Source organism: Marmota marmota, unplaced genomic scaffold, assembly GCF_001458135.2.
Source record: "Marmota marmota marmota unplaced genomic scaffold, marMar, whole genome shotgun sequence".
NCBI lineage: Eukaryota > Metazoa > Chordata > Mammalia > Rodentia > Sciuridae > Marmota > Marmota marmota.
The window spans coordinates 1,121,846-1,147,549 of NW_025999927.1; the positions used below are offsets into that span (position 1 = coordinate 1,121,846).

The window sequence follows — 25,704 nt, forward strand, 5'->3', positions numbered from 1 at the left end:
GCAGTGGGACTTGGAGACAGGAGTATTCTGCCGGTAGGTGTGTGGGGCGGGCAGAGCATTTGGAGGGCGAGGGGGCAAAGGCCCACTGCGGCAGCAAGAGGGGCAACGCTGCCCGCAAGGACCAGGCGCCTCGGCAGGTGCAGCCCCAGTAGATGCCACCCCAGGGAGAAGGCTGCCTGCCAGAACAGGAGGGCAGCAGACAGAGCAGCCCAGCAAGGTTACCATGGCAGTCCAGGCAAGAGATAATGAAAGCTCACACAGTGCTCGAGGACAGGAGAGAAGGGTCAGGTCCAGGGGACGTGTTTGAAGGCAGACACTGGGACAGGGTCTGGAGGCTAGGGGGACGGGGCGAGGGAGAGGAGGGCAGGGAGCCTGAAGCTGAAGAGCTGGGCGGACGCGAGGAGTGCAGGAGGAAGGACAGCCGGGCGTGTCCAGTCCGAGTGCGTGTGGACACCTGGTGCGGTGCCCAGGAGGCACCTGCCGCCCGCTCCACTTACAGCATGCGTGGACGCCACAGTTCTTCCAAGTCTGAGTCTTTCCAGCTCCTAAGAGCCTTGGGTTTCGGGGCTCCTGTCTAATCACTGCACAGCTGGCTACCTCACTCTGCCAGAGAGGGGACACAGCAGAGTCAGGATGGTAAGCCACCAGGAACAGAGAACTGCGTTCAAACGAGTTGGTCTTTACATACATGAACTGGCCCTGAATTCATCTGTTTGGCATACTACTGTCCCACAGTCACCCACCTGATTAATTTCTAAATTGTCATTGGCCTACTCAGACCATTTTTAGGATATAAAAACAGCTCAAACTCATTGGTAATGACCACTGAGAGTCAATACCAAAGGCTGACGGCCACCAACCCTCTGTGGTTGCTCACTGATACCAAGAATACACTCAGGCAGCTCAAAGTAAAGGTTGGTAAAAACAGTGGAGTGAATAGCATCGGACAGACTTCAACAGAAAGACTCTGCTCTAGTTTCCCTAGGAACATCCAAAATGCCTGAGAGCAGCTAAGTTGGCGGTTGTGAAATCTGTAAAATGACATTGCCTAATAGCTACTGTCCCATAGTCACCCACCTAATTAATTTCTAAATTGTCATTGGCCTACACAGACCATTTTGAGGATATAAAAAAAGCTCAAACTCACTGGTCCTTTCATCACTTTGGTTAACAAGAGAAACAGAAGCATCTGGACCCAATTCCTGCATTAACTCTGCAGTTTCACCACTGACTCAGGTTCCCCCTAGGTAACGGGGACAGCCCGGCTCTTTCCATGCCTCCTATACTGCTGGGACTCCTGTGAGGCCAACCTCCCAGCAGGTCTACAAGAATGCAGAAAGTGTCCCACTATGACTCTTGGGGACTTTGTGCTAGGAGCACAGACCAAAAACCTCGGCAGGACTGGTTCACAGAGGGGCTTCTGATGCTCAGGACATGAAAACCCCGTATCTGGGTCCTCATCATGCTGATCCAGAATAAGCTAATCACAGCCCTTGTCCAATCTGTAGTAGTGTGTCCGTTACAGCACTTCTCTAAAAATGTCACTTCCCGACAGCCTGAAGCCAGCTGCATAGTGCCAAGGTGAAGGGAAGTCAGCCGTCTGCCTCTGTTCACTGTGAAAGCACTCTGATCTTTAACAGGATGGGCTTCTCTACGTTTTAAGCTTTCTCCTCCTCCACGAGCCACTCGAGGGTTCAACTGAGCACAGTACTGTGGGTCTGGACCTGTTCATCTAAGGTGGCTGTGTGAGAACTGCAGGAGCACAGGGCAGATTCAGAACGAAGGTTAGAGTCTCCAGGCAGCTGCCTGAGTGCACCCTGACCAACAACTCTCCAAGCCAGTCTGTCTGAGGGACGCGACTCTACTGGAACCACCCTCCACTCACTGGCCAGGGCATGTGAGTGCGAGACACAGAATGTGCAACATCCTTCTTGGTTTTGTTTTCGTGGGATGGAGGTTATTTTTCCAGAATCTATACAACCTCGACTTCCACAGGGAAAACATTCATAACGACACCCGATTCCCATTTAGAGTTCAGAGAGCACTTTTCACACACAGTACTGTACTCAGTCCTCAGTCACTTCAAGGGCGGACAACAGGACTGTCCCTGCACTTTAGATGTGGAAGGATAGGCTGGTAGAAGGGTTCAGGAGCGTGGCCTGCAGCACAGCTAAAAGCTTCAGAGCAAGACTTTCCAAGGCCAGATTCAATGCTGTACTTGAAATCCATTCATCCGATCCTTTTTGAGAACCTGCCGCATGGTGGGCCCTGTCCACAACACTGACACCAACACATGGCTCTGCACAGGGGACTCTGCCCATCCCCACCACATGCACAACTGCCCCTTGGTGTGGCAGGTACAGAGGTCTGCCGAGGCCTGCAGGAGCTCAGGTGCATGCAGCCCACGCCCTCTGTGCACTTCAGGTCTTCTCCAGGGTTTCCCCTCTTCCTGGATGCCTCCTCCACAGGCTGCGGGACAGGGCTCTGCTGTGCTCTCCAGGAGATGACGGCAGGAGGTCCACGTTGCTCAGTGCCACACGATGCTTCCTCCAAGTACAGATGTGGGACCCACAGATACAGAGGGCCATGTGTGTCGGACTCTCAAGTCAACAGAACTGCTTTCAGTGACAAAAGGCATGTTCTGTTTGCCACAGCACACGCCTGCCCTGTGCTGCTGCCAAGTCGCAACACAGACCCCAGACCAAGAGCCTTCCTGCCGCCCTCCGCCGCCTCCCCCCAGTGCCCTGTGGTCCTTGAGCCACACCAGCCCAGCAGCACCTTCCTCCTGCTCCCAGAGCACCTCAGCAGCTCCTCAAGGCCTCCTCAGGCACAGGGGACACCACCAACACCCACTAGCCGGTCTCTGTCCCTCCTCACTGTGGCCGCCACAATCCTAAATCTACTTCCTAAATCACAGATTTGGTTCCAATTATAGATTTTCCCCAAATCTTCAACTCATAGCTCCTCTGGGTTCACAAGCTTCAGTCAGAATGCTCAGCACAGAGCCCAGGCTGAGGCCTGGCCTCCACCGACGCCCACCTGCCTGTGCCTGCTCTGTGCCCCTCACAGCCCCCAGGGCTTTCTCCCTGTCTCCCCCCAGCTCTGCGACGCACTCCGAGAGTGCAAGTCCTACTTCTCCCTCATCACCTTGTATCGTCTCCCTTTCTGCACCTCCAAGGACCTCGCTGCTACAGTTTGGAACTAGAATGTGCCCCAGTCTCCCATGCTAGAGGTGGGGCCTTTGAGGGGTGATTAGACCAGGAGGACTGGCCCCATCCATGAATTAATCCGCCAGTGGCGGAAGGGATGACTGTGAGCAGGGCCTCTCTGGAGCAAGGAGGTCACGGGGGCACGCCCTAGAGGTTTATCTCCTCCCAGCCCTTCCCTTCTCTCTGCTTTCTGGCTGCTAGGAGCTCAGCTCTCCGCTACCACAATGTTCTGAGTCAGCTGGGGCCCCAGGCAATGGAGCTGGCTGACCAAGGACTGAAACTCTAAACCCTAAGGCCAAATAAACTTCCTTCTCTCGGGTGTTTTGACTGGGTATTTGGGTCACAGCAATGCAAAGGTGACTGACACACTGGCACACAGTAGGAGCTCAATAAATATCAGACGATTTTCTAGGAGAGACCAATCAGACACCCGAGATGCCTTCTTAACATGTGTCATACTGAATTCCCCTGAAGCCCCTGTCCCTGCAAAGTGCAGTGCACCCGCGCTACAGAGCACCGTCACCTTGAGAAGCCCTCTGTGGAAGAAGGTCAGGCCTTTGTACAGCATGGCTGTGGGCTGGTTCCTGTTCAGCTCCAAGGACTGCTCGAAGTCCTCGTGGGCCGTCGCATAGTCCTGCAGGAGGGAGGGGAGACCGCGAGGGGTGGTCAGATGGTAGGATGCCTCCTGCCTCTGACAAGCAGAGAAACCCCACTCGTCCTGCGTCCTCAAGGACTCCACAGGGAACACTTCTTGGCCACACTCAGATCATTTGTTGGTAGTTGGTTATCACAGAGATTTAATTCAAGTCTTTTATCTCAACTACAGAAATAATAATATTCTGGGTACTTCTGAAATACCAGGCTGTGGGTCCAACCTGGCTCCTGCTGAGGCCCTTTTCACGTATCTTCTTTTCAACAAAAAGCTCTTATTGAAAGCACTACAGACCCACAAGAGCAGCGGTGGCACTCACAAGGTGCACAGAGGACGCTCCTGCCAGTCTGGGCTGCTCACGCAGAGCTGTACCGAGAAGCCAGGCGAGCTCAGGCCAGGCTCCTCAGGATGCTCAGACAGATCCACACAGCTGCACGCCCTGCTTCCCTTTGCTGGCGTCTGCAAGAGGAGCAGAGGCATCACCCTGAACCAGACTTCACCTATTCTTACCTTTTTCTTTTTAGGTACAGGATTGAACTCAGGGGCACTCGACCACTGAGCCCCATCCCTAGCCCTATTCTTTATGTTATTTAGAGACAGGGTGTCCCTGAGTAGCTTAGTGCCTCATTGGGTTGCTGAGGCTGGCTTTGAACTCATGATCCTCCTGCCTCAGCCTCCAGAGCTGCTGGGATTACAGGTGTGGCCACCGTGCCCAGCCTCTTCTTACCTTTTCTATCAGCTCACACTTTGTTGCTAACAGCTTAGAAGAGAACACGTGATTTGGATATGTCCCTTTGTCTACCAGGCTTCTGGGGCTGTGCTGTGGCACCGGGGTCTTACTCACAGCCCAGGCAGATGGGGGCAGGAGAGCTCCGCTCAGCAGCACGAGAAACCGAGCACAGCCACTCACCTCTGAGATAAAGTACAGGGTCCCCCGGTGCCTGTACAGCCGGGCGGACGGCTGGAGCTGAATGGCTTTGGTGAGATCACTCACTGCTTCGTTAATTCGTCCCAGAGGGGACAGAATCTGGAAACCCAGAAAAGGTGATCAGCGCTGAGCTGATGCTGGCTTCTGAGTCTCCCTGACCACACACGCACCAGCTGCTCCCTCAGCCACGTCCTCTGAGGGTACGAGGACCGAGAGCTGAGGGGCCTGAACCCTCGTCTAGTTGGGGCAGGCTGAGCAGCTGCAACCATAGTGACAGTCCTGACACTATCTCACCCTCAGGGGACCCAGCGGTGACTTTTCTTGAAATCTGACCCTTATTGCTGGGACTATATAAACCTTTCAAAATTTGGCAAATACAAATGAGGTTGTGAAAACTCATCTGAATGACAACTTCTATCATTAGCACAAGCAAGTCATTGGGCAGAGGTTACAGCACTCTGAGGTCTTCAGCTCTGTCCTCTGTGGGAATGGCAGCTGCTGACTGCCTCTCAGAGCCCAGATGCTGCCAGCCCCTCACCCATGGTCTGCTCTCATGCCACTTGGAGTCCAGTCGCTGTTGGGCAAGCTGACAGCACAGACGGCCAGCATCCACAGGGCAAAGGTGACTGAAGAGGCTCAGGGCACCAACGGGCACCGGCAGCCACATAGCAGGGGCCTTCAGCCCAGTGCTGCCAGCTGATCCATGCTCTCCAAAGCATCACAAGGGACAGGGGACGCGCCATCCCCAGCACTCAGTATGGCACCTGGCGCTCAAGGGCAGCAGTGGGCAGGCTGCACTGAGGAGGAACGGGCCTCCTCACTGGCCCAGGCACCAGGAAGCACACCTCCCAGGCAACCTGGGGCACAGGACATGTGCTCCAGGGAGGTGCCCTGCCCAGTGAGGTGCCCTGCCAAGGGAGGTGCCCTGCCAACGAGGTGCCTTGCCCAGCGAGGCTGCTCAGGGAGCTTGCGCGACACCAGTGGGGGCCGAGATCTGGCTGTGAGACCCACTCTGGGCCGCTCCTGCCCAACCGTGCTGTACAAGGAGAACAGTACTACGTGGCCATGATCGCCAGGAATGTTTCTGGATAAGCAATTAGTTCTCTATCAGGAGCAGGAAGCTCTGAAGCTGCCAAGTCTCAGCACCTTAACCGACTTCGCGACTCATCAGACCAGCGCAGGGTAACCCCAGCCGCCAGGCAGGGCCCAGGCCAGCCCTGCCCCCTGCAAGGCAGTGCAGCCGCTGGGGGACGACAGGTCACACATATGGGTGAGGAAGATACCACCTGAAACCCAAACCCCTGGCTAAATGCAAAACCCACTTCAAGAGAAGGGACCGTGAGACACTGAGCATGGACCCCACGGAGGAAGCTTCCAAAGCCCTGAGTACACAGTGCTCCTGTGCTTTCTCTCCCCAAAGAGGAAGCAGAGGTCTTTCTTCTTAGTCCAGCTATGAAGTCCCACCAGGTCAGATGCCTAAGGTCAGGTGTCACTCAAGGCAAACGCATCACAGGGCGACCAGGGGCCATGGCTATCTGAGGAACACAGCACACCATGCCCGGCAGCGCCCCCTTGTGCCCAGCACTCCCGCAACAAGTCGGACTCCTCAGGTCAGGACACAGTCCCCCTTACCTGCTCTGTGCATCTGGGTAGGCAGGTCCTTCTTGTAACAGCCACAGGGCTTTACATTTCAGTTTGACCAAACTGTCACATTACGTTTTGTTGAAGTGTATCATGTACACCGGAAGTACATGTGCAACATGTCTGTAGTGATCACAGACAGAGGTAGTGCAGGTCGTAACCGCATCCCTTGAACCCTAAGCGTCACTGCTGGACGCTCAGTTCTCACTGCTCCAGCAACAGCAGCCACACTTACAGGCACTAGAGCCTCCGTAGGAAAGCCACAGGCGTAGGGGTGTGACAGTCACCGTGACAAGACAGTAGGGGAAGATCCAAGTTCCACTAACCCGATAAAGACAGGGAAAAAGAAACCGCACTCACTTCTGCTCGCTGCTCAAACACCTCTGGGCGGTCTGGTTCCAAGGCAATTACTCGGCTCAGCTCGAACAGAGCAAGCTCAGCGTTCTTAATGTCCTTGAAAAGGCATTAGCTGGGTATGAGAAAGACTGCGGCTGGAAAGCAGGTGGCGTTGTTCAGAAACAGACATGCACTTCATTTCTGTGTAACGACAGCACCTCAGCCCACTCCTCTCCCTTCCTCCACTGACCTGGCCGTCTGTCTCAGGTCCCGCAGGCAACAGGCTCCGCTTAACTGTAACCTACCTACATCTGGAACCAACCGACCTCAAGGACGGGCATGTGGGCACCCGTCTACAGTGCTGCTGACCAGTGGCCACAGGGGACAGAATGGGGCCAAGTGCCCATCAAAGCCACAAACCCAGAACCTGCACCTAACAAGGCCAGGGGAGTTCTCTTTAACCACTGCATATTACTTTCACATAAAAAGCATCATTAAAGAAAAAGCAAGCTGCATATCAAGATGCAAAATTTTAAAAGTTAAGAATCAGAAAAAAGCCTGTCTCTAAAGTTTCTTCCAGGGCAACTTCAACCCAGGGACTTGCTATCTGTGTTTGCAAGCCTGAACTCACTCTGGACTTCTGTTGAATCAGAAGTGCACAGATGCTGCATAAAATTTCTCCAGCAAGCCAGCATCCATTTAATTTTTTAATTTTAATGTTTAATAAATTTTAATTAAAATGTTCATGATTCAGCCAGGTGCAATGGCGCACACCTGTAACTTCAGCAGCTCGTGAGGTTGAGGCAGGAGGATCACGAGTTCAAAGCCAGCCTCAGCAAAAGTGAGGTGCTAAGCAACTCAGTGAGACCCTGTTTCTAAATAAAATACAAAATAGGGCTGGGGATGTGGCTCAGTAGTCAAGTGCTCCTGAGTTCAATCCCTGGTACCCATCCCTAGAAAATGTTGATGATTCAGTATTTTTAATGCAAAAGTTACAAAAGTGGCATTTACCCCTCAAAACACATTTTCATATTAATATTTTTAGTAATCAAAAAAAAAAAAAAAAAACCAGGAAAGTTTTGTGCACAGTGCTCTAGAGTGAGAGTCCAAGAGTGGAGTCTCAGGCCAGCTCCCGAGGAACTCCAGTCTGCGGACAACGATGGTCACCTGGGGCTGCTCATATGAAATATGCATGGGGTAGCTTTCCTCAGAGAAACGTGGACATCACTGATGGCAGCTAAAGATACCACACTGTGTGAAAAGCATGGAAATATAGCATGTAGGACTGGGCTGCGGCTCAGCCTAGAGCGCTTGCCTAGCATGTGTGAGCGCTGGGTTCCATCCTCAGCACCACATAAACAAGTTAATTAAATAAAGGTATCATGTCCGCCTATAATTACATTTTTTTAAAATATAGCAAGTAAAAGTAGAGTCTGCTCACTCAACCCCCCATTCTTTTATTCAACCCCCTGAAATACCTGGAAAGCTACAGCTCTAAGTCCTGGTACCCCACAAGGCCTCCTCAGCTCCCGCTGGTGCTCTGAGGTGCACCTGGCCCCGGCTTTTCCTGGGCTTGGAAGGCCTCTGGCCATGGACAGACCACCCACTGCCCTTTCACATGTGTCCCATCAGCTCAGTGGACAGAAAGCAGCTGTGGCAGAGGCTGGTGGGGGTCGGGCGGGGGCTGGGCAAGCGTGACTACTCATACTCACATGTAGGCCCTTCTTTCCATAGGCTATCCCTCGGCCATAAATTGCACTAACCAGATCAGGCTCCTCCTAGTCAGACCAAAACAGAAACACGTCAAAAACTATAAATGAAACAAAAGAAAAAATCAGTTTCTGCTTAAAGCACGTTATTGCCTCAAGTGGCCGCTCTCCTTCATGCTGTCCCACTCCTCAGTCTGCAGCCCGGACCCAAAAAGCCTGTCTTAGCCTCACTTGAATGAGATACAATACGAATTTTGCACTGAAAACCCGCAGGGAAGGCCAAGTTTCTCGCACAGGAGTCTCACTCTCAGCCACTCTGACAGCTGCTTGTCCTGGGGAGGAGATGAAGGTTCAGCAGGAGGGCAACGTGAGGGGAACAGGAGGAACTCTGCAAGCTCTTTCCCTGCCCAACGGGAAACCTCCTGAGGAGGCGGCAGCAGCAGGAGGGCAGGTGTGCAGCGCCCTGTGGGCTCCTCTGGCCTGAGCGCTCCCTGCTTGCTGGGCCGCCCGGCCCGGGAGCCCTTCTCACAGGCCTCCAGTCCACAGCCAGCCTCTGCAAGTCACACCTCTCTTCTGAAGCCTTTGCTACAAAGTCCTGGTCACACTCCTGAGGCTGAGAGTCTTAGCTACACGGGACGCTCAGTTTCAAACCTGAGGCGGGCGATGTGCTGGTACCAGAGGGAAAGAACACATCAACCTCAACCAGAAGCCAAAGGAGAAGGAGAAGGAGGGGCTGCCATGCAGGGAAGCTCGCTAAAAGGCTACTCACACAGGACAAGGACCATCGGTACCAGGGGCCAACGGCACATTACAGCCATGACCTCGTCAGCAGACTGGCCTATACGGCTTATGTACCATCACAAAACCTCGACCGAGCGATTCCAGGTGCTGGCTTCTGGAACCTCAGTAGACCCAGCCAAGACAGGCCCGTGTCCAACAGCCCACCCAGAGCTAAGCACTGGCTGCCTCTTCAGACGGGGCTTCACGGTCGTCAGCTTCTGGTGCCACTGGTACTGCTCCACAGAGCCTCCTCCCCACACGGAAGCTCTGACATGTGGCCACTGCCACTGCCACACAGAGCTTCCTTCCCACACGCAGAGCTCTGACGTGTGCCCTGTAACGTTCAGGGAGATAGCGCATAGGAAACCTTGCTGTTTGTGGAGGGGAAAGACGTCCAGGCCACAGGCCCACAGAGGCATGCAGGACTGCTAACTAATGCAGCGCATAGGGAGGCTCCCCAAACACTTGCCACTCTCCAGCAAGCGGTCACTAGCATGCTGTATTCCTTTCAGCTATTTAAAGCACACATTCATTCATCCACAATCAGAAAAAAGATGTGTTAAGCAATCTGTGTATTTCAGTACAGGAAGCCTAGAGGATGAAGAAAAACACAGAAAGAGACGGAAAGGCTCCCTGTGACCCTGCCCCAGGAGGCACTGCGAGTGTGGGCAGAGGATGGGGTACAGAGACGGCGGGCAGGGCGGGCAGGATGCAGGCTGCCTCCTGAGGGCGCGGAGGACACTACCCTCCTGCTTCTCAGCAGAAATTCCTGCCATGACGGGGCCCAGAACAGCACCTTGCCAGGGCGGGCAGGACGAGAGCTCACACAGTCCATCGGTGGGAGGACATCTCCCTGGAGTGAAGCCTGGCTCAGCTGGTATTAACCTGAGCACAGGTTTGTCCAGAGGAGCAAGAGACCAGTGAGAAGAAGGTCTACGTACACAGCACTCCACTGCGGGCACTGCATCCCCAACACCTGCCGCCAAGGAGCCTGGCCACAGCCCTCTCGCCAGGCAGCCGCAATGCTTTCCCGCCTCCCAAGACTACACGGCTGTTCTCCAGACAGGTTCCTGTGTTATCCCCACAGGTGGGACCTGAGCTTGCCCCGCCCACACTGACCAGTGACCTTTCAAGCGCCCACTACAGGACATTCTGCACTACCAGTGCACACATGCATAGTGTCACACACACAGCAGGACACGCTGCTCAGCCATCGCAGCCTTGCTTTCTGACCAGTACAGTCTGATGCTTCCCATCCTGAAGGCCCCTGTTATTTAAAAACACCAGAACCCATGATTTAAGTATCAGCAAGGCCATGCTGCGATGCCCTGTGATGCCACTGGTGGCTGTCCACCCAGTCCTCCTCCCCCACTCCACGACACGCTTCAGAACCTTGCCCCACTCGTGCATGGGACATCTCACTCACAGCCTCTGCCCGATGCACCTCTCCAGACCCCTTCTAGATCCCTGGGAGGCAAACAGGCTTTCCTTTCACTTCTGCTGCGTGCAGTACGGATGTCGGCACCTCACTCCACGCTCTCTCCGGCCGCTGCTGCAGAAGCAGGGTCCATGTGCGAGACTGCCCTGCAGAACCCTGAGCAGGACCGTGAACAAAGCCCCAGAGAAAGCGAGGGAGCCCTGCTTTCTGGGAGCACAGCCAGACAGCCACACCAGAGACAGTGACACAGGCAATGAATGGTGCTCCTGGAAAACCAAGACCTAGACAAGGTTAGGAAGGACTTCCCATGGGAGAGACCACTGGGCTGGGATCGGGGGGTGAGGGGATCCTGCAGCTGTGCAAAAATGCAGGAACTTGGGGAGCACGGCCGCTGGCCCATAATGTGGGAGCAGGGGCAGGAAGGGCGGGAGCAGGGTCTGAGCACTCCAAACGCACCTGGGGATATCCAGCATGTGCAGGGGGACAAGGCAAGCCCAGCATGTGGTCATCTGGCAGTGGACAGTGGCCTGGGTGTGGCAGTGCAGGGAGGGCAGCGTGGTCTGTGGAGACCCTCAGGAGGTGCAGAGTGTGTGGGGCTAAAAGAAGCAGGAGACGGGTGAGTGCAGCCACAGACCCACTACCAAAGGAGGGGGCAATAGGGAGCCCTGCGTGGGCCTGAGAGTCACAGGGGCACACTGATGTCACACCTGCCACCGCGACTGCAGCATCCTGACATGATCTCTTTGTTTTCTGTGACGCCTGGCACACGACAGACCTTGCCATGTGGAGTTACCATTTAGCAAGGACAATGAGAGTGCATCAGGCAGCTAGGAAACCCTGATGAGTGTTAAAGGGACACCAGATCAGAGTCCACCCCACTGAGCCAGCTCTTCCTAAAGGACAAGCTGCAGGAAGGTGGCTGAAAATGGTGGGGTACAGTGAGGAAGGAAAGGGAAGCACAGGCATCACGAGGCAGTGTGGCCAGTGAGCACTAGAGATGGCCAATGCTGAGCCTCTACCCCATGCTGATCCTCCACCAACCATGCTGATCCTCCACCAACCATGTTGAGCCACCCCAAGCTGGGCCTCCACCCCCAATCTGAGCCTTCACACCAAGCTGAGCCTCCACCAACCATGCTGAGCCTCCATCAACCATGTTGAGCTACCCCAAGCTGAGCCTCTACCCCAAGCTGAGCCTCCACTGTGATGGCCCTGACAGTTTTCCACTGAGCACATTTGGGCCCTTTGAAAGTCTACACTAGTTGCTCTGTGCACGCTGCCGACCCCTGAACTCAGCCCCGGCCTCCCGTCTCCACATGCAGCCCGTGGTTAAGCCCTCCTGAGCCACAAGGTCTGTTCCTCACACACTGAACAAGCTCCTGCAGGTGCCTCGAAGTGTGTCTCTACTCATTTACTCTGTCTTTTTAGATTTTCCTAACAGCACAGAGGATGCGTAAGAATTTTGGCTGTTATCCTATTCAGAGTCTAAACTGTTCCTAAATTTATATAATAGATTTTATACTTTCTAAAATTGATACAACTCTATTTAATACTTTATCAATCACTAGTTTCAGATGTTAAGAAGTCAAACTTTTATTTGTGGAATGTAGTAGTGAATTATTGGTTTTTCAGCAAAAACAATACTCCTTAAAGTAAGTTAGGATGAGAGTATCAGTTTTTCAAAGTATTTTTAAGTATATGAGCCTAATACTTTGTACATTATGAAGTTTTCAGAATTCCAAAGAAGTTAAATGAAAATTAGCATTTAGTCCTCTAATTTTACTTACTTTACCCAACTGCAAAATCAGGAGACAGCCCTTCAGTGGAGCGTGACCCTTGGAGCCTAGGCCTGCCTGGCAGGGCACCTCCCACTGCTCCTCACAGTGACCTGGGGGCTCACCACGTGCGCTATGCCACGGGTGGCCTCTGATTCCAACAGGCAGTATCTGTGTCCAAGACGAGTAAACCAGTCCCAGAGCACTGGTGGGAGGCACATGTCTACCAGAGGACCATTTTTAAATGCTACCCACCCAAGTAAAGAGGAGTTCTGTTACAACATCAGTTCCTCCAGAATCAGATCAGAACCAGCAAGCTCAAGGTCACCTGAGCAGCAGCCTGATCCAAGCTGCCTCACGAGGCTGCTGCAGGACTTCCTGTGCCAGCCCTGCACTGGGACAGAAGCCCAGCAAGTGGGAAGCGGTTCCCCTCCCAGAGCCTACACTGCTGGCCACCCACACAGTGGGAGAGCTTCAGAGCCACAGGTCTAAGGCCACCCATCAGCTTCCATGGTGCCTGGGCCCAGGGAGAGGCCAGGATGCGGGAGGAGTGCGTTCTCCATTACAGAAGCATCAAACAACAGGGAGGATTCCAGTGGGCCCCGGGGATGCCCAGGATCACTGAACATCCCAGACTCTCATCCCGATGGTGCAGCCCAGGCAACAGGAGGGCATGCGAGCTTCTTGCCACAGGTCATTCTGGAAAATGAGGAGCCTCGTCGCAGCTCTGAACTTCACTGCAACAATCTTATCCAAACAGACCCCTACGATACAAGCTCCCGGGGGCCCATGGTCAGCACACTGTGATGGACTCAGCCATACTTGCTGTCTCGTGCTGCAGCCAGGCCCGTCCAACAGAAAAGCTTTGCCACGTATTCCTGAGCTCAAGAGACCACAGCCCTAGGTGCAGTCGCCACAGGGAAGATCTGTCGGGACCGTTCCCGGCTTAAGAACAGATATTTTGCACACTTGGAAGCCCCTGCAAGGACAAGTTAAAATACATCAGCTTAGGACTGAACCCAACCACGGCCCCATGACAGAAATAGGCAGAGCAGCCACATCTGCTGAGTGCAGGACACGAGTTGCCAGGAGGAAGTCAACTTCACTAGTACAAGAAACTTCATCACTGAATTTTCCCATTAAAAGGAAAAGAGCCCGGTGTGGAGGCCCACACCTTAATCCCAGCAGCCCGGGGGCTGAGGTCAGAGTTCAAAGCCAGCCTCAGCAACTTAGTGAGGCCCTAAGCAATTCTTCAAGACCCTGTCTGTACATAAAATACAAAAAAGGGCTGGGGATGTGGCTCAGTGGTCAAGTGCCCCTGGGTTCAATCCCCAATATTAAAAAAAAAAAAAAAAAGAATGAATGATCAGATTTGAATAATGACCATGATTTAAAAACAGTTGAAGAGGCTGAGATCCAGGGTGAGAAGAGGAGTACTGGTCGGCTGGAGAAGCAGCACTGACCACTCTCTGGACACCTGCCACGACCTGGTTGAACAGCACCTTGGTGACAGTAGCTACAGAAAACCTCAAGAAACCCACAGGAACTTTGCATATCAATTCAAAGTTAAAACCCAATGTAGAAAAGTTCTGTCCAGAAAACAGGATCAAGTTCCTTATTAAAATTTTTAGAAAACAAACACTGGAAGCATTTAATATTGAATCTTTGTGTTTTCTAGGCTTTATCATAATCACATACAAGGAAGAAAACGACGATTTCCACCACCCTGTCTGGATGCCTCGCCTCTCTCCTGCTTACCCCACATCGACGACCTGGGACAGCTGGAAGCACTGAGAGACCACCAGGACAGCATAGGGTGGCCGTTTTGTAACTGAGCTGCCCACTGTTGCCCATCACGCCTGACCTCAGAAAGGCAGTCCAACCTCGCCATCCACCCATCACACCTCTGGGGAGAGAGCCACCACCTTATCCCAGAGTGACAAAAGCTGTGTCTCGTGTCAACATACTCCTGTCTTTCCTTTGCACAAAAGAAACTGTGATCATCTTTCTGAGCCTCCACCCCAAGCTGATGACCGGGAAGTATGTTGTACAGTGTGATGGTCATCAAAGGCACATCACAGAGCCATGGAAATCACAGATTACAGATGAACAGTGAAAAACATTTACACTATGAAATTAAGTTCAAAACACCCAAAGTGTATAGTATGTGCTCAGGCTATAAAACACAAATGCACACTTCAAAAAAGGCAAAGAACAAAACATTTAAATAATGTTAGAGTGTCAGAATTAGGAAATTTTTATTTTAAATTTTTTTCTTCAATATTGTCATCAATTACAAAGATAATAACATTTTCTAAGAGTTGAATGAAAGACAATGGGCCAGCAAGCAGCTGTGGTTACTATGTTACACATCTCTGGACAGATGTAGCAAAACCCAGCTTTCACGCCAGCATTCTGCAGCTCAGGGTAAAGTGGGGCCCACCCTTTGCAATGCTGCAGACTAGAGAGGTGATTCCAGCCTAGGCTACCTCTGCATTCCAATTCCACGTGACCCCCAAACACAGAGCTGCTCCATCTAAGGAAGGGCCTCAAAGTCACAACCAAAAATATCTCATCAATTTGTTGAGAAAAGAGAATTACCAACTTAATCCTAGGTTCTGAAAAGGAAAACAAAAGTAGAGCTGACACCTCACAACCAGTACTTTGGAATCCTGTCCTAGAAGGTCAGACCTTTGCTGGCTCCTGCAGAGGTCAACACTGACAGATTTACTAGAACGCACTCTGAGTAGCTAAAGCTTACTGAGCACCTGACTATGGGCCAGCACTGAGTGCTCAGTGCTAACCCCGTCTCCTTCCCTGTAGCGCACCAGGCAGACAGCTGGCACACTGTGGCAAGGACAGGCAAGCACCATGTGAGACCTTGTGAGATGAGGTGCTGCGGCAGGCCCCCTCAGCTCCCGCAGGCCCGGACTCAGCTCCGGCAGGACCCCTCAGCTCCCGCAGGCCCGGACTCAGCTCCGGCAGGACCCCACTCAGCTCCTGCAGGACCCCTCAGCTCCTGCAGGCCCCCCTCAGCCCCACTCAGCTCCCGCAGGACCCCCTCAGCCTCCTTCAGCTCCCGCAGGCCCCCCTCAGCTCCCGCAGGCCCCTACTCAGCTCCTGCAGGACCCCTCAGCTCCCGCAGGACCCCCTCAGCCCCCCTCAGCTCCCGCAGGACCCCCTTTGCCCCCCTCAGCTCCTGTAGGCCCATACAGGCTTCCTCCTCTGTGGATGCCAGAGTGACCAACCCACAAAGGCTCCTCTGAGGCGGCTCAGTCATGTTTAAGGTGAATGGAAATGAAGTCAGCCTGCAGACTCCAGGCAGGAAGGGGCTGGGGCGTCAAGAGTGCCTGTGTCCCTATCTCAGGGGAGGTGTTGTGCTGAGGCGAGGAACCTGGAGCTGCTTTCTTTTCCATCTTGCATCTGAATGCCACTCTGCCACCGGACAGCTGGGAGACTGTGCAGACTGCCTGGCTCAATGGACTCGACTCTTTTAAAACAAAGTAACCCTGCAAAGCCCAGCACCAGGGCAGTGCATGGTCAGCACTGACATCTCTGCTGCTTGGAACCCTACAATAGAGCATCCCATGGCATTTGGCTACGCAGGAGCCCATGCTTTTATCATGATTGTAAACCTGAACTACATAAATAAGAAGAAAAATTACCTGAAGCATTGTTGAGAAATGCCTTATTGCTTCATCGTAGAGACCACTGCCAATCAACACGTAAGCGATTGCTGTAAAGTAAGACACACAAATGTTAAGGACAGAACCAAGGGCTCCGACAGCATCAGGGCTGAACACTTGGCTGACATGCAGGGGCAGCTGCAGGGCTAGGAGCAGTCAGAGAACCCAGACGTGAGTAGGGCCACTGGACTCTCCACTCCCACCCCGGCACTGGCCAGCCAGGCTCGGTGCCTCCAGCTGTGGTGACGGAGGTCCCCTGGGAAGTCTCCAGGCTGCCTTCTGTTTCCCACATCTTTACTGGTGCGTTATAGTTGCACACAATGGCAGGGTCTATTGTCACATATTCATACGTGCAATACCGTCACTCACTCTCAAACCCCAGATGCCTCTGTGATGTCTCCTGCCTACATGCCAGGGAGACGGGAATGGCCCAAGCACTGTCGCATAGAGGCCTGTGACTTCATCATGAGCATCCAGAGAAACGCTGACAGCCTCAGGAATCTCAGGTGCGAGCCCCCTGCCCGCTCCCCAGCTAAGACGCCTGGCAGCGCTGAGCGGGAAAACTCACCCGGCAGCCAGGCTCCCCACCCAAGACACAGCCGCAGCCTGCGCAGGACTCACACAGAGGAAGGCAGTTCTGATCTAAGGGTCGGGAAAGTGGTGTTCTGAAATCAGAGCTATGGAAACCTCCTGAGTCATAGTGACATTCTGACTCCACTCTCACCCAGCAAACTGCCAACAAGCCAGGGTGGTGGCGTATGTCCGTCACCCCAGCACTGGAGGACCATTTGAGTCCAGGAGGCAGAAACCAGCCTGGGCAGCACAGCAAGACTCCATCTCAAAAACCAAAACAGAGACCAAAACACACGAATAAGTCACAACATTCAGGTTACATTCCACCTGTGATATTTGCTCTAACCCTCCCCCACCTCCCAATTCCTGAAAGACATTTTGGTCCTCACTCAACCCAGTGACTATTTTGATGACATTCTTTGCATAAAAGCCATCTGATTCTGAACCTAATGGGTGCAGACAGGCAACTCACTGCTGCTGTTGAGACACACACTTCCTGCCAAAGAGAAGCAACAAACACTTAACAGAGATGCACTAAATGAACGAAGAAATTTAGAAAAATCTTTAAAACAGCCCAAGAAAAATAATAGCTCAAAAAAACTGAGCATAATACACGAGAGCTTTGGGGGCATTCTCCAAAACAAAATGAAGGCTATTTTTACCCTAGTTGTTTTGAAAAGATAGATTAAGGCCAAACTCATGTTCAGAAGGAAAAGAATGGACAGCAACCAGGTAGTTTCTCAACGGGGAAGTGGACATCAGGAGCTGGCTCAGTCCTGCCCCTTTGCCACATCAACTCCTCACTCCCTAGCTGCAGGGAGGGACAATCTACAGACGAGGACATGAGGCTGGGGTGACTAGAAGAGCTGGGGTGACTGAAGCCAAGCAGCCGTGAGTTAGGCCAGTGAACCAGGCCCTGGTGCATAGCTGACCTCCTCACCACTGGCTGTGCAGAAGCAGCATAGGTCCGTCCTGGGGACCCCACGTGCCAGGCTGCCCTGCAAACGCAGAGGCACAAGGACAGAACTGCTGGGCCAGGCTTCTGCAGACAGGACAAGGAGAGCTGGGCTTCAGTTCAGGTCCACATGGTCCAGGAGACCTCAGTCACTTCCCACCATGTCAAGACTTTTTGAAACCCACCTACCTACCTACCCAAATCAGCAGTATCTCTTGAATGAACAAATGAATAGAGATTATAAAAAACAAGCAGAGGAGTTTAGGGGGAAATGTACTTTAGGACTATATTTAAATTTTTTTTCCAAGGCTTGGCTATTCAATTCCACTCAAATAACATCAAATGTAATTCCTAAATCTTTCCATCTAAAAGTAAACAGAAAAACCCAAAGTTTAAAAAAAGAACCTAATCCAAAACACTCACAAACATAAATAACTATTAGGATCTAAGTTTTGTTGTAGGAAAACAAATACATAACAGATAAATGAAGAGCTGTAATTCTCAGCAATCTCCACTAGCCAGCACCTCCTAGCAACTCTATACCACAGAAGACATTCCTCCAGGAAGAATCACTGTCCCTTGAAAGACCCCAAACTCCTCAGGGCCCATGGGAAAAACTCCACTACTTTGTCTGCTGCTGAGACCCAGTGGCGGGCGAGGCGTGGCAAAGGCCTGACAGCCCCGCTGCATTCTGTCCACGCCCCTCCCTCCCTCCCTCTCAGGTGAGCTCACTAGACCGTGAAGAGGCACACCCAATGCACACCCGACTCTGTGCAAATTTGAATGAACTCCGTTCTCTACGCCTACATCCTCACACTCATAACCGTGGACTGGCCTCAGAAGTAAAATACTCTTGAACCCTAAGACTGAAGCAAGTGTCCCGAGACTCCATCCTGCCTTCGCTTCTTTTTGTTCATGCTTGATGACAAGCACCCAGGTGACCAACCATCTGCTACACAGCCAGGGCTCAGGACTGTTAAGTCTACGCAAACATAGGGCTGCAATGGCACCTACTGATGGCTGCACACAAACCTTCTCTTAAAAATGACAACCAACAAGCGGAACCTCCGGGGGGCCAGAGACACTGTGCAAGATGCAGCCCTGCTCTGCTGCCTGCCTGTATCTCGGCCTCAGTGGTAGAGGGAGGCCCAGGAGGGAGGCCCAGAGCCGGCTTACCTAGCTCTTCATTGGTGCTGTCATTGTCGGTAGCAAACGGGAACCTCTTTTGTTCTGCAATAGACCTGGCCTGGCTCTGGAAAAAAACAAAATAGAAACACATACTTTACCTAATCACAAATGAAGAAAAACCTCTGTTAAAAACTTGTATTGTAAAATATTAAAGCTATATTTTATTTAAGTGGAAGCAGGAAGCATTTGCAGTTAGTACTAACAACCATTGTCTTCGAGAACACCATCTGGTGCGGCTGGTGCTTCCTCTCTCCCCACTGGTTTTTGAGAGAAAGTACTGCTTTCCTTCCGTGGCAACAAACCTTGCCAGCTGTTTCAAGGACGCTCCCCATCTTCACAGGGAGCGTCAATGACTTCAATCCTGTCACTCCAGTAACCAGTCCTCCAATGTGGCTTGAATACAGATACTGTGCATAAAACCCTGGAAACACCAATCCAATCTAAGAGCAGGACTTCCACGGAGGGAAGCACAGCCAGCAGGGTACAGCATCCCGCCCAGCACAGACCCACCCAGCCTGGAGACAGGCCCTGGAGAAGCCAGCAGACAACACCCACGTACAGAAGCCAGGGGACAGCAAGGTAAGGAAGTGGCCTGGTCACTGGGATGGATGCACATGCAGTCTCTGCCCACCACACAAAGTGACGGCTGTCCTGCGCTCTGGAGACAACTTGGGTCTGATAAAACACACACCTGCCACCTCGCCAGAAGATCTGCCATCAGGAGTGGTGACATGCCAGCCTACAGGGTGCACATGGAAACGTAACTCCACAGCAGAGTCGCCCAGAGGCAGTCAGAACACACAATCCACAGGGAAGCTAAGACCAGAAGAGACCAATGATCTGCGGCCTTGCCAAGTCTAGAGGCTCAGAGCCGGGGACAGCGCAGTTAGTCAGAGTCCTCCGGGCCCAGTGCGGACACTGGGCAGACAGCCATACCTGAGACACCCTGCCAAGGCATAAGCTTCTCAGCCTCTGCCTGGGACTCCTTAGCCACAGCCCGCTGGGCCTCACTGACTCAAGGAAGGGGGTTCCAAAGGTATTTCCTCATGTGCTCCTTATACGCTCCAAGTCCCAGTTAGCGGTCAGCTACAGAAAGCTCCTTGGTTTGCCTGGACAGGTGCAGAGCTAACACACAAGCCACTGCTGAAGACCCCAAGTCAGAGACACAGGCGGGAGGCACCCATCTCAGGGCTCACACCTCCCTCCCCTCTCATCCAGGAGCCCCATGGAATGAAGCATCTGGAGAGTCCCCTGATGTGACTCTACAGTCTCATGGTCGAGCCCTGGAGATTAGAGAAGCTCATCAGCCCCTCTGGTTCTGCCATGGGGCAGGAACTCCTCAGTGGGACACTGGTGAGCCTTCTTCCAGATGCAGCATTACCAACAAGACTGGGGAGCCTTCCCCTGCGGGCCACTCCCAGCCCCAGCGAAGGCACTCCAGTGCCGCCAGAGGAAGGGTGGGGATTTCCGTCTGAGGAAGGACTTGACTCTAGGAACCTACCTGCACAGTTAAACACTTCCAGTGATGGCCAACTCACTACCTTACAAGAGCGCCCCAACTGGTTTCTGACAAGTCTCAAAGTTTCTGCCACATATCAAGTTGACAACTGGGAGCAATTTAGGAAAACCAGGGGCTCACCCTCCTGTCCCAATTCCTAACTGTCTTCAATGGGTCTGTCAAAAAGGCCCAGCTTTGGAAAACAAAGACTAGCGGAAGGGGAATTTTAAACAGATCCTCTAAGAACACGGAAAGAAAAGGCCAGTGGAAACGGGCTGAGCCCGGGCACTCACCGGCTCAGCCCCAGAGCCCACGTGAACACAAAAAGGCCCATCCTCCTTGAGGTGGGGGCAGGCTGGGGACACATGCCAAAACTGACAGGCAAGGGCATCCCTGAAGGTCCGGATGAGAAACACGCGAGAAAGACCATGCAGGCGAGGCAGGGGAACACGGAGTGCAGGGCCCTCCTGGAGAGAAGGCCAGAAAAGCTCCCTCTGCTCACGCCCACGTGCATGTCCCAGGTCGAGAACAGCCAGCCAGCCGACCTGCCTCTAGCAGTGCAAGGTGACCAGATGCCAGGTGTCCCGCCTTTCCCCTCTGCATGCAGAGCCGGGGACGCCTGTGCTTCAGGACACAGCACAACAAGCAGGACAGAGATGCATACCAGAATCTTCTCGGTGTTGAGAGGAAGCAGGGAGTCGCAGGGTGGTGAGCCTTTGGGTTCGCAGTCGGACTCGTGGAAGTTCAGAAAGGACGACTCTGGAAAGCAAGCACCCTGTCATTCTTCTTGCCATGAATTCAGCAGCTTAGCGTGAACTGGAATTTCAGGAACCCACAGAACAAAATGAGGACGAGGGTGGAAACACTGTGACAGGCGTCCCATGTCCCTCTCCAGCGCCAGGCCCAGGACCTTCCAGCACCCACATGTCCATCCCCACGGCCACCCTCAAAGGGCACAAAGCCGGCTAATGGCACACGGAGGGCGGCGCAGCTGCAGCCTCTCTAACAGCAGCAGGCAAGGCGGCCCTGCTGGAGGCTTGCTCAGCACGGGACAAAGGGCCAGAGCTGGGCCTCTGGCTCTAGGTCCTCCTGGAGCTCTCGCCTCACATCCCAGAGCGTGTGCGAGGGAGTGATGCCAAGCCAGGGAGACAGCACTAGATAGTGTGCAGAGTCCAGCATCCAGAGCATGTAAACCACCACTCAACAAGACAGGGGCCAAGTAGAAAAGCAGCAGAGGGCTCAAGGAGGAGTCTCCAGAGTTCCAAGTGGTCCCCTGCACATGAAATGATTCTCACTATCATTTATAAAAACGCAAACTAAACCACAATGAGGACTTCCTCACACCCCTATAATGGCCAACTTAAAAAGAAGAAAACAATTGTCGACAAGGACATAGGAGAACTGGGAACTTTGGGTCTTGCAGGTAAGAAGGTAAAATGGAACAGACACTATGGAGAGCAGTTTTGCATTTTCTCAAAAAGTTAAGCACGGAATCATCACATGACCCAGCAATTCCAGGCCCAATTACAGAACTGAGAATAGGGACTCAAACATTTGCCGTGCCCACTTGCTCACAGCAACTCTGTTCAAACAGCCCACATGTGCACCAAGGATGAAGAGACACACAGAACTGTGTCTGCAGAGGACTGTAACTCAGCCACACACTAAGATGCTGAAGCACCTGACACCATGGAAGAACCTCCAAAACATGAGGCAGAGACAAAAGGTCACAGGTCACACAGCACCACTGACAAGAAATGCCCAGAAAAGGTCTGTTTGAAGAGACAGCGTGGACTGCTGGTGGCCAGGGGAGGGGAATAGGAAAAATGCTTCATGGGCAGGGCAGACCTGGGGAGGGAGGTGCTCTGAGGAGCCCTGCCACAACTGCATGTGCTGTGAGCAGCTGGAACTGCTCACTTTAAAACAGTCACACCTATTATCCCAGCAACTCAGGAATTTGAGGCAGGAGAACCACAAGTTAAAGGCCAGCCTTAGCAACTTAGCAAGACCTTGTTTCAAAATAAAAAAGACTGGCTAGGAGTTGTGGGAGACCAACCTTGCACGTGACTGAGTCACACTCCCCAGCAGGGTGCTGAGGCACTCAGTTGCAGAAATGTGGCAGAGCTTTCCCCGCCCTTCTTTTGTTCCAGGGTCAGTGTCTCCTGCATGGATGTGTCTTGCTACAGCCCCATGGTGCTCAGAGCCACAGCCTAGTCGGAATGACGCATGGCATTTGTGCCAGAAGGGGGCTCTCAGCAAGCCATTGAGATGAGGATGGTTATGTTAAGCTGTGTATTCAATTGTATATTAGACCCCTGCTGTCCACCTCCACCTGTTACTTTGGAGTTCTCCCAATACTTTGGAGTTCACACGGGATTCCTGGAGAGAACCCATTGGTTGGGGAAGTGCCCGAGGAGGGATTTCCAGTGTGTGGTGTTCCTGGAGGGCCGCCTGGGTGGGTTCGCAGAAAGCGTGCGCGTGCAGTGCCAGTGAGAGTTGAAATAAAGTAGTTGCTGTTTGAACCTACAAGGCTTTGTGGTGGCTCGGTTATTTGTGCCCAGCCAGACTGCGGCATTTGGTGGCCCGTGAGGGAACGCCTGAAGCTCCAAGGTAAGTGAAATTGCTCGCCCCTGAGGGAAGGCGAGAGAATGGGTGACCATTTCAAAAAACAATGTGTTCTTGTTTTGATTTGTTGTTTTTGTTTCAAGCTGCCTATCCCTAGAACTTTCTCAGGCAAACTGGGAAAAATGGTTGGCTCAAGGTTTGAAGTTTTTCGGCCCTGAGGAAGAGAGAGAGATAGACCACGAAGATACATTTCAAAAAAATAGGAAAATTAATACGATTTTTTGTTCCATTTTTGTTTCGTTTTGCTTCGGTTTTGTTTTGAGTTATCTTGTTGAGTTGCATTATCCTTGTAGCAGAAATATGGGGTCAGAAATTAGCAAAAAACAAACCGAAAGAATGTTAAGTAAATTGTTAGAGGAAGGAGGCACCCCAGTAAAACCAAAAAGAGTCAGGGCATAAGTTATACAATACAAAAATGTAGCCCATGGCTTTTTAAGGAGGAGTTGTTGAATATATCACAATGGGACCATCATGGTAAAGATTTAAGGGACAGGGAAAAGAAAAACCCAGGAACTCTGCCAGTTGGCACATTGCCATTGTGGATGATGATACGATTTTGTTTGCCTAGTCCAAAGCTTTCAGTTCAGATTATGGTAGAAGATATATTAGATCAGGAAAAAGAGGAGGCCTCTCGAGATAGTCAGAAAGGGGAAGAAAATTTAGAGCAGAAAAAGCCATCAGGGGAAAAGTTACAACAGGAGGCTGCTACTAACACCTTTCTATCACCGGGGGGGCGTGAGTGTCAAACCAACAGCTCCACCTATGGGGCCCTCAACCCCCGTAGTTGATAGATGGGATCCTGAGACAGGACCTCAAAGATTAGCATGTCCTGTATTTGAAAAGGCAGGAGGGCAGCGAATTCACCATGTTTTACATTTCAAAACAGTGAAGCTGCTAAAAGAGGCTGTAACAACCTATGGTCCTCAAGCACCCTTCACTATAAGCTTGGTCGAATCCATTACCAACTTGAACATGACACCAGCAGATTGGACTAGTATATGTAAAGCTGTGCTAAATGGAGGACAACACCTGTTATGGAAGATTGCCAATGAGGAATTTTGCACGGAGACGGCTAGGCGAAATGCAGCAGCTGGTTATCCTCACACAAATCTAGATATGTTGTTAGGAAAAGGACCTTATGAGGGTCAGCTGCAACAAACTGCATATGATCCTACTCACAAATTGCTGCAGATGCAGTTAGGGCATGGAAGACTTTACAAGGACATGGAGATTTACAAGGTCAATTATCTAAGGTAATACAAGGAACTAATGAACCTTACGTGAAATTTGAGATAGGCTTATTCAAACAGCTACCAGAGTTTTGGGGGATACAGAGCAAGAAATGCCATTAATTAAACAGCTAGCCTTTGAGCAAGCAAACAGATGGTGCAAGGAGGCCATTAGACCATGGAAACATGGAGATTTAAACACATATATTAAATTATATAGAGACATTAATGAACAAGGGCAAGACTTGGCACCTGCAGTACAACAGGCTTTAGATGCCAGGCCAAAAACATGCTACAATTGTGAACAAACAGAACATTTTAAAAGGAGTTGCCCCACAGAAGGAGGGTTTAACAAAGCTAGGTATCAAAGGTGTAGAATACTGGGTATTTGCCCACAATGCCAAAGAGGGAGATATTGGGCTAATGAATGCCGTTCTCAAACCACCATAGAGGGTACTCCGTTATCAAAAAATGGACAAGGACCAGGTGTTTACCCACGATATCGTGGAGAAAAGCATCAGGCTCCATTGCCAAAAAATGGACAGGGAGGCCCAATGCTCCAGGGCCTACAACCACAAATATACAGGGCAATAAAGGAACCCAGCAACACCATCAGGGTAGTGCCCAGGGCACATTATCCATTATAACCCTCATCAGACAAACCAGAGGGAGCACAGGATTGGACATCTGCGCCTCCGCCAGAGCAGTACTAACTCCAGAGATGGGAGTTCAAATCATTCCCACGGGAGTAAAAGGACCTCTTCCCCAAGGAACAGTAGGCTTATTATTGGGACGCAGTTCTTCCACTCTAAAAGGACTTATGACAAGTCTTGGGGTAATTGATCCCGATTATAAAGGTGAAATAAAATTATAGCTAGTTCTCCAAAAGGTATATCAGTAATTTCACAAGGATATAGAATAGCACAATTATTAATAATACCCAGCCTGCATGATAAATTTTCCAGTCATATTATAGAAAGAGGTTCCAGGGGATTAGGCTCCACAGGTGTAGATTGAGCTATGCTGTCTTTCAATTTAGATTCTCGCCCAATGCTAAAACTAAATATTCAAGGACATGAATTTAATGGGCTACTAGACACAGGTGCAGACCTTAGCATCATATCTCGTCAAGAATGGCCGAAACATCCTGAAGGATGTGAAGGAACTATACAGCCATATGTATTGGATCATCGTCCTATAAATTTATGGGTACGAGATGTACTAGATCAATTAGGTTTGACATTAACAAATAACATCAATCCAAATGCGCCCACTATTAGGGCTAGACAAGGTTTTAGGAAAGAAAAAAGATTAGGAGAACAAGAACAAGGTATAGCAGCACCAATTCAAATAGATCAAGGAATAAATAGACATGGATTGGGTTTTCAGAAGGGGTCACTGAGACAATCAAAATTACTTGGAAATCAGAAAGACCAGTATGGTTTCCTCAGTGGCCCCTGACTAAAGAAAAGATACAAACAG

General features: G+C 51.7%; 1 protein-coding gene across 1 annotated transcript in view; it reads right to left on the reverse strand.

The window, feature by feature from the left end:
* The window catches only part of Ttc13 (tetratricopeptide repeat domain 13), a 70,093-nt gene that overhangs the window by 23,119 nt on the left and 21,270 nt on the right, over positions 1-25,704 (reverse strand). Inside the window, 7 exon segments of the mRNA XM_015504320.2 lie at positions 3,733-3,843; positions 4,772-4,888; positions 6,791-6,883; positions 8,479-8,544; positions 16,134-16,204; positions 18,859-18,934; positions 21,033-21,127. Of these exon segments, the coding sequence (XP_015359806.2) occupies positions 3,733-3,843; positions 4,772-4,888; positions 6,791-6,883; positions 8,479-8,544; positions 16,134-16,204; positions 18,859-18,934; positions 21,033-21,127 (629 nt within the window).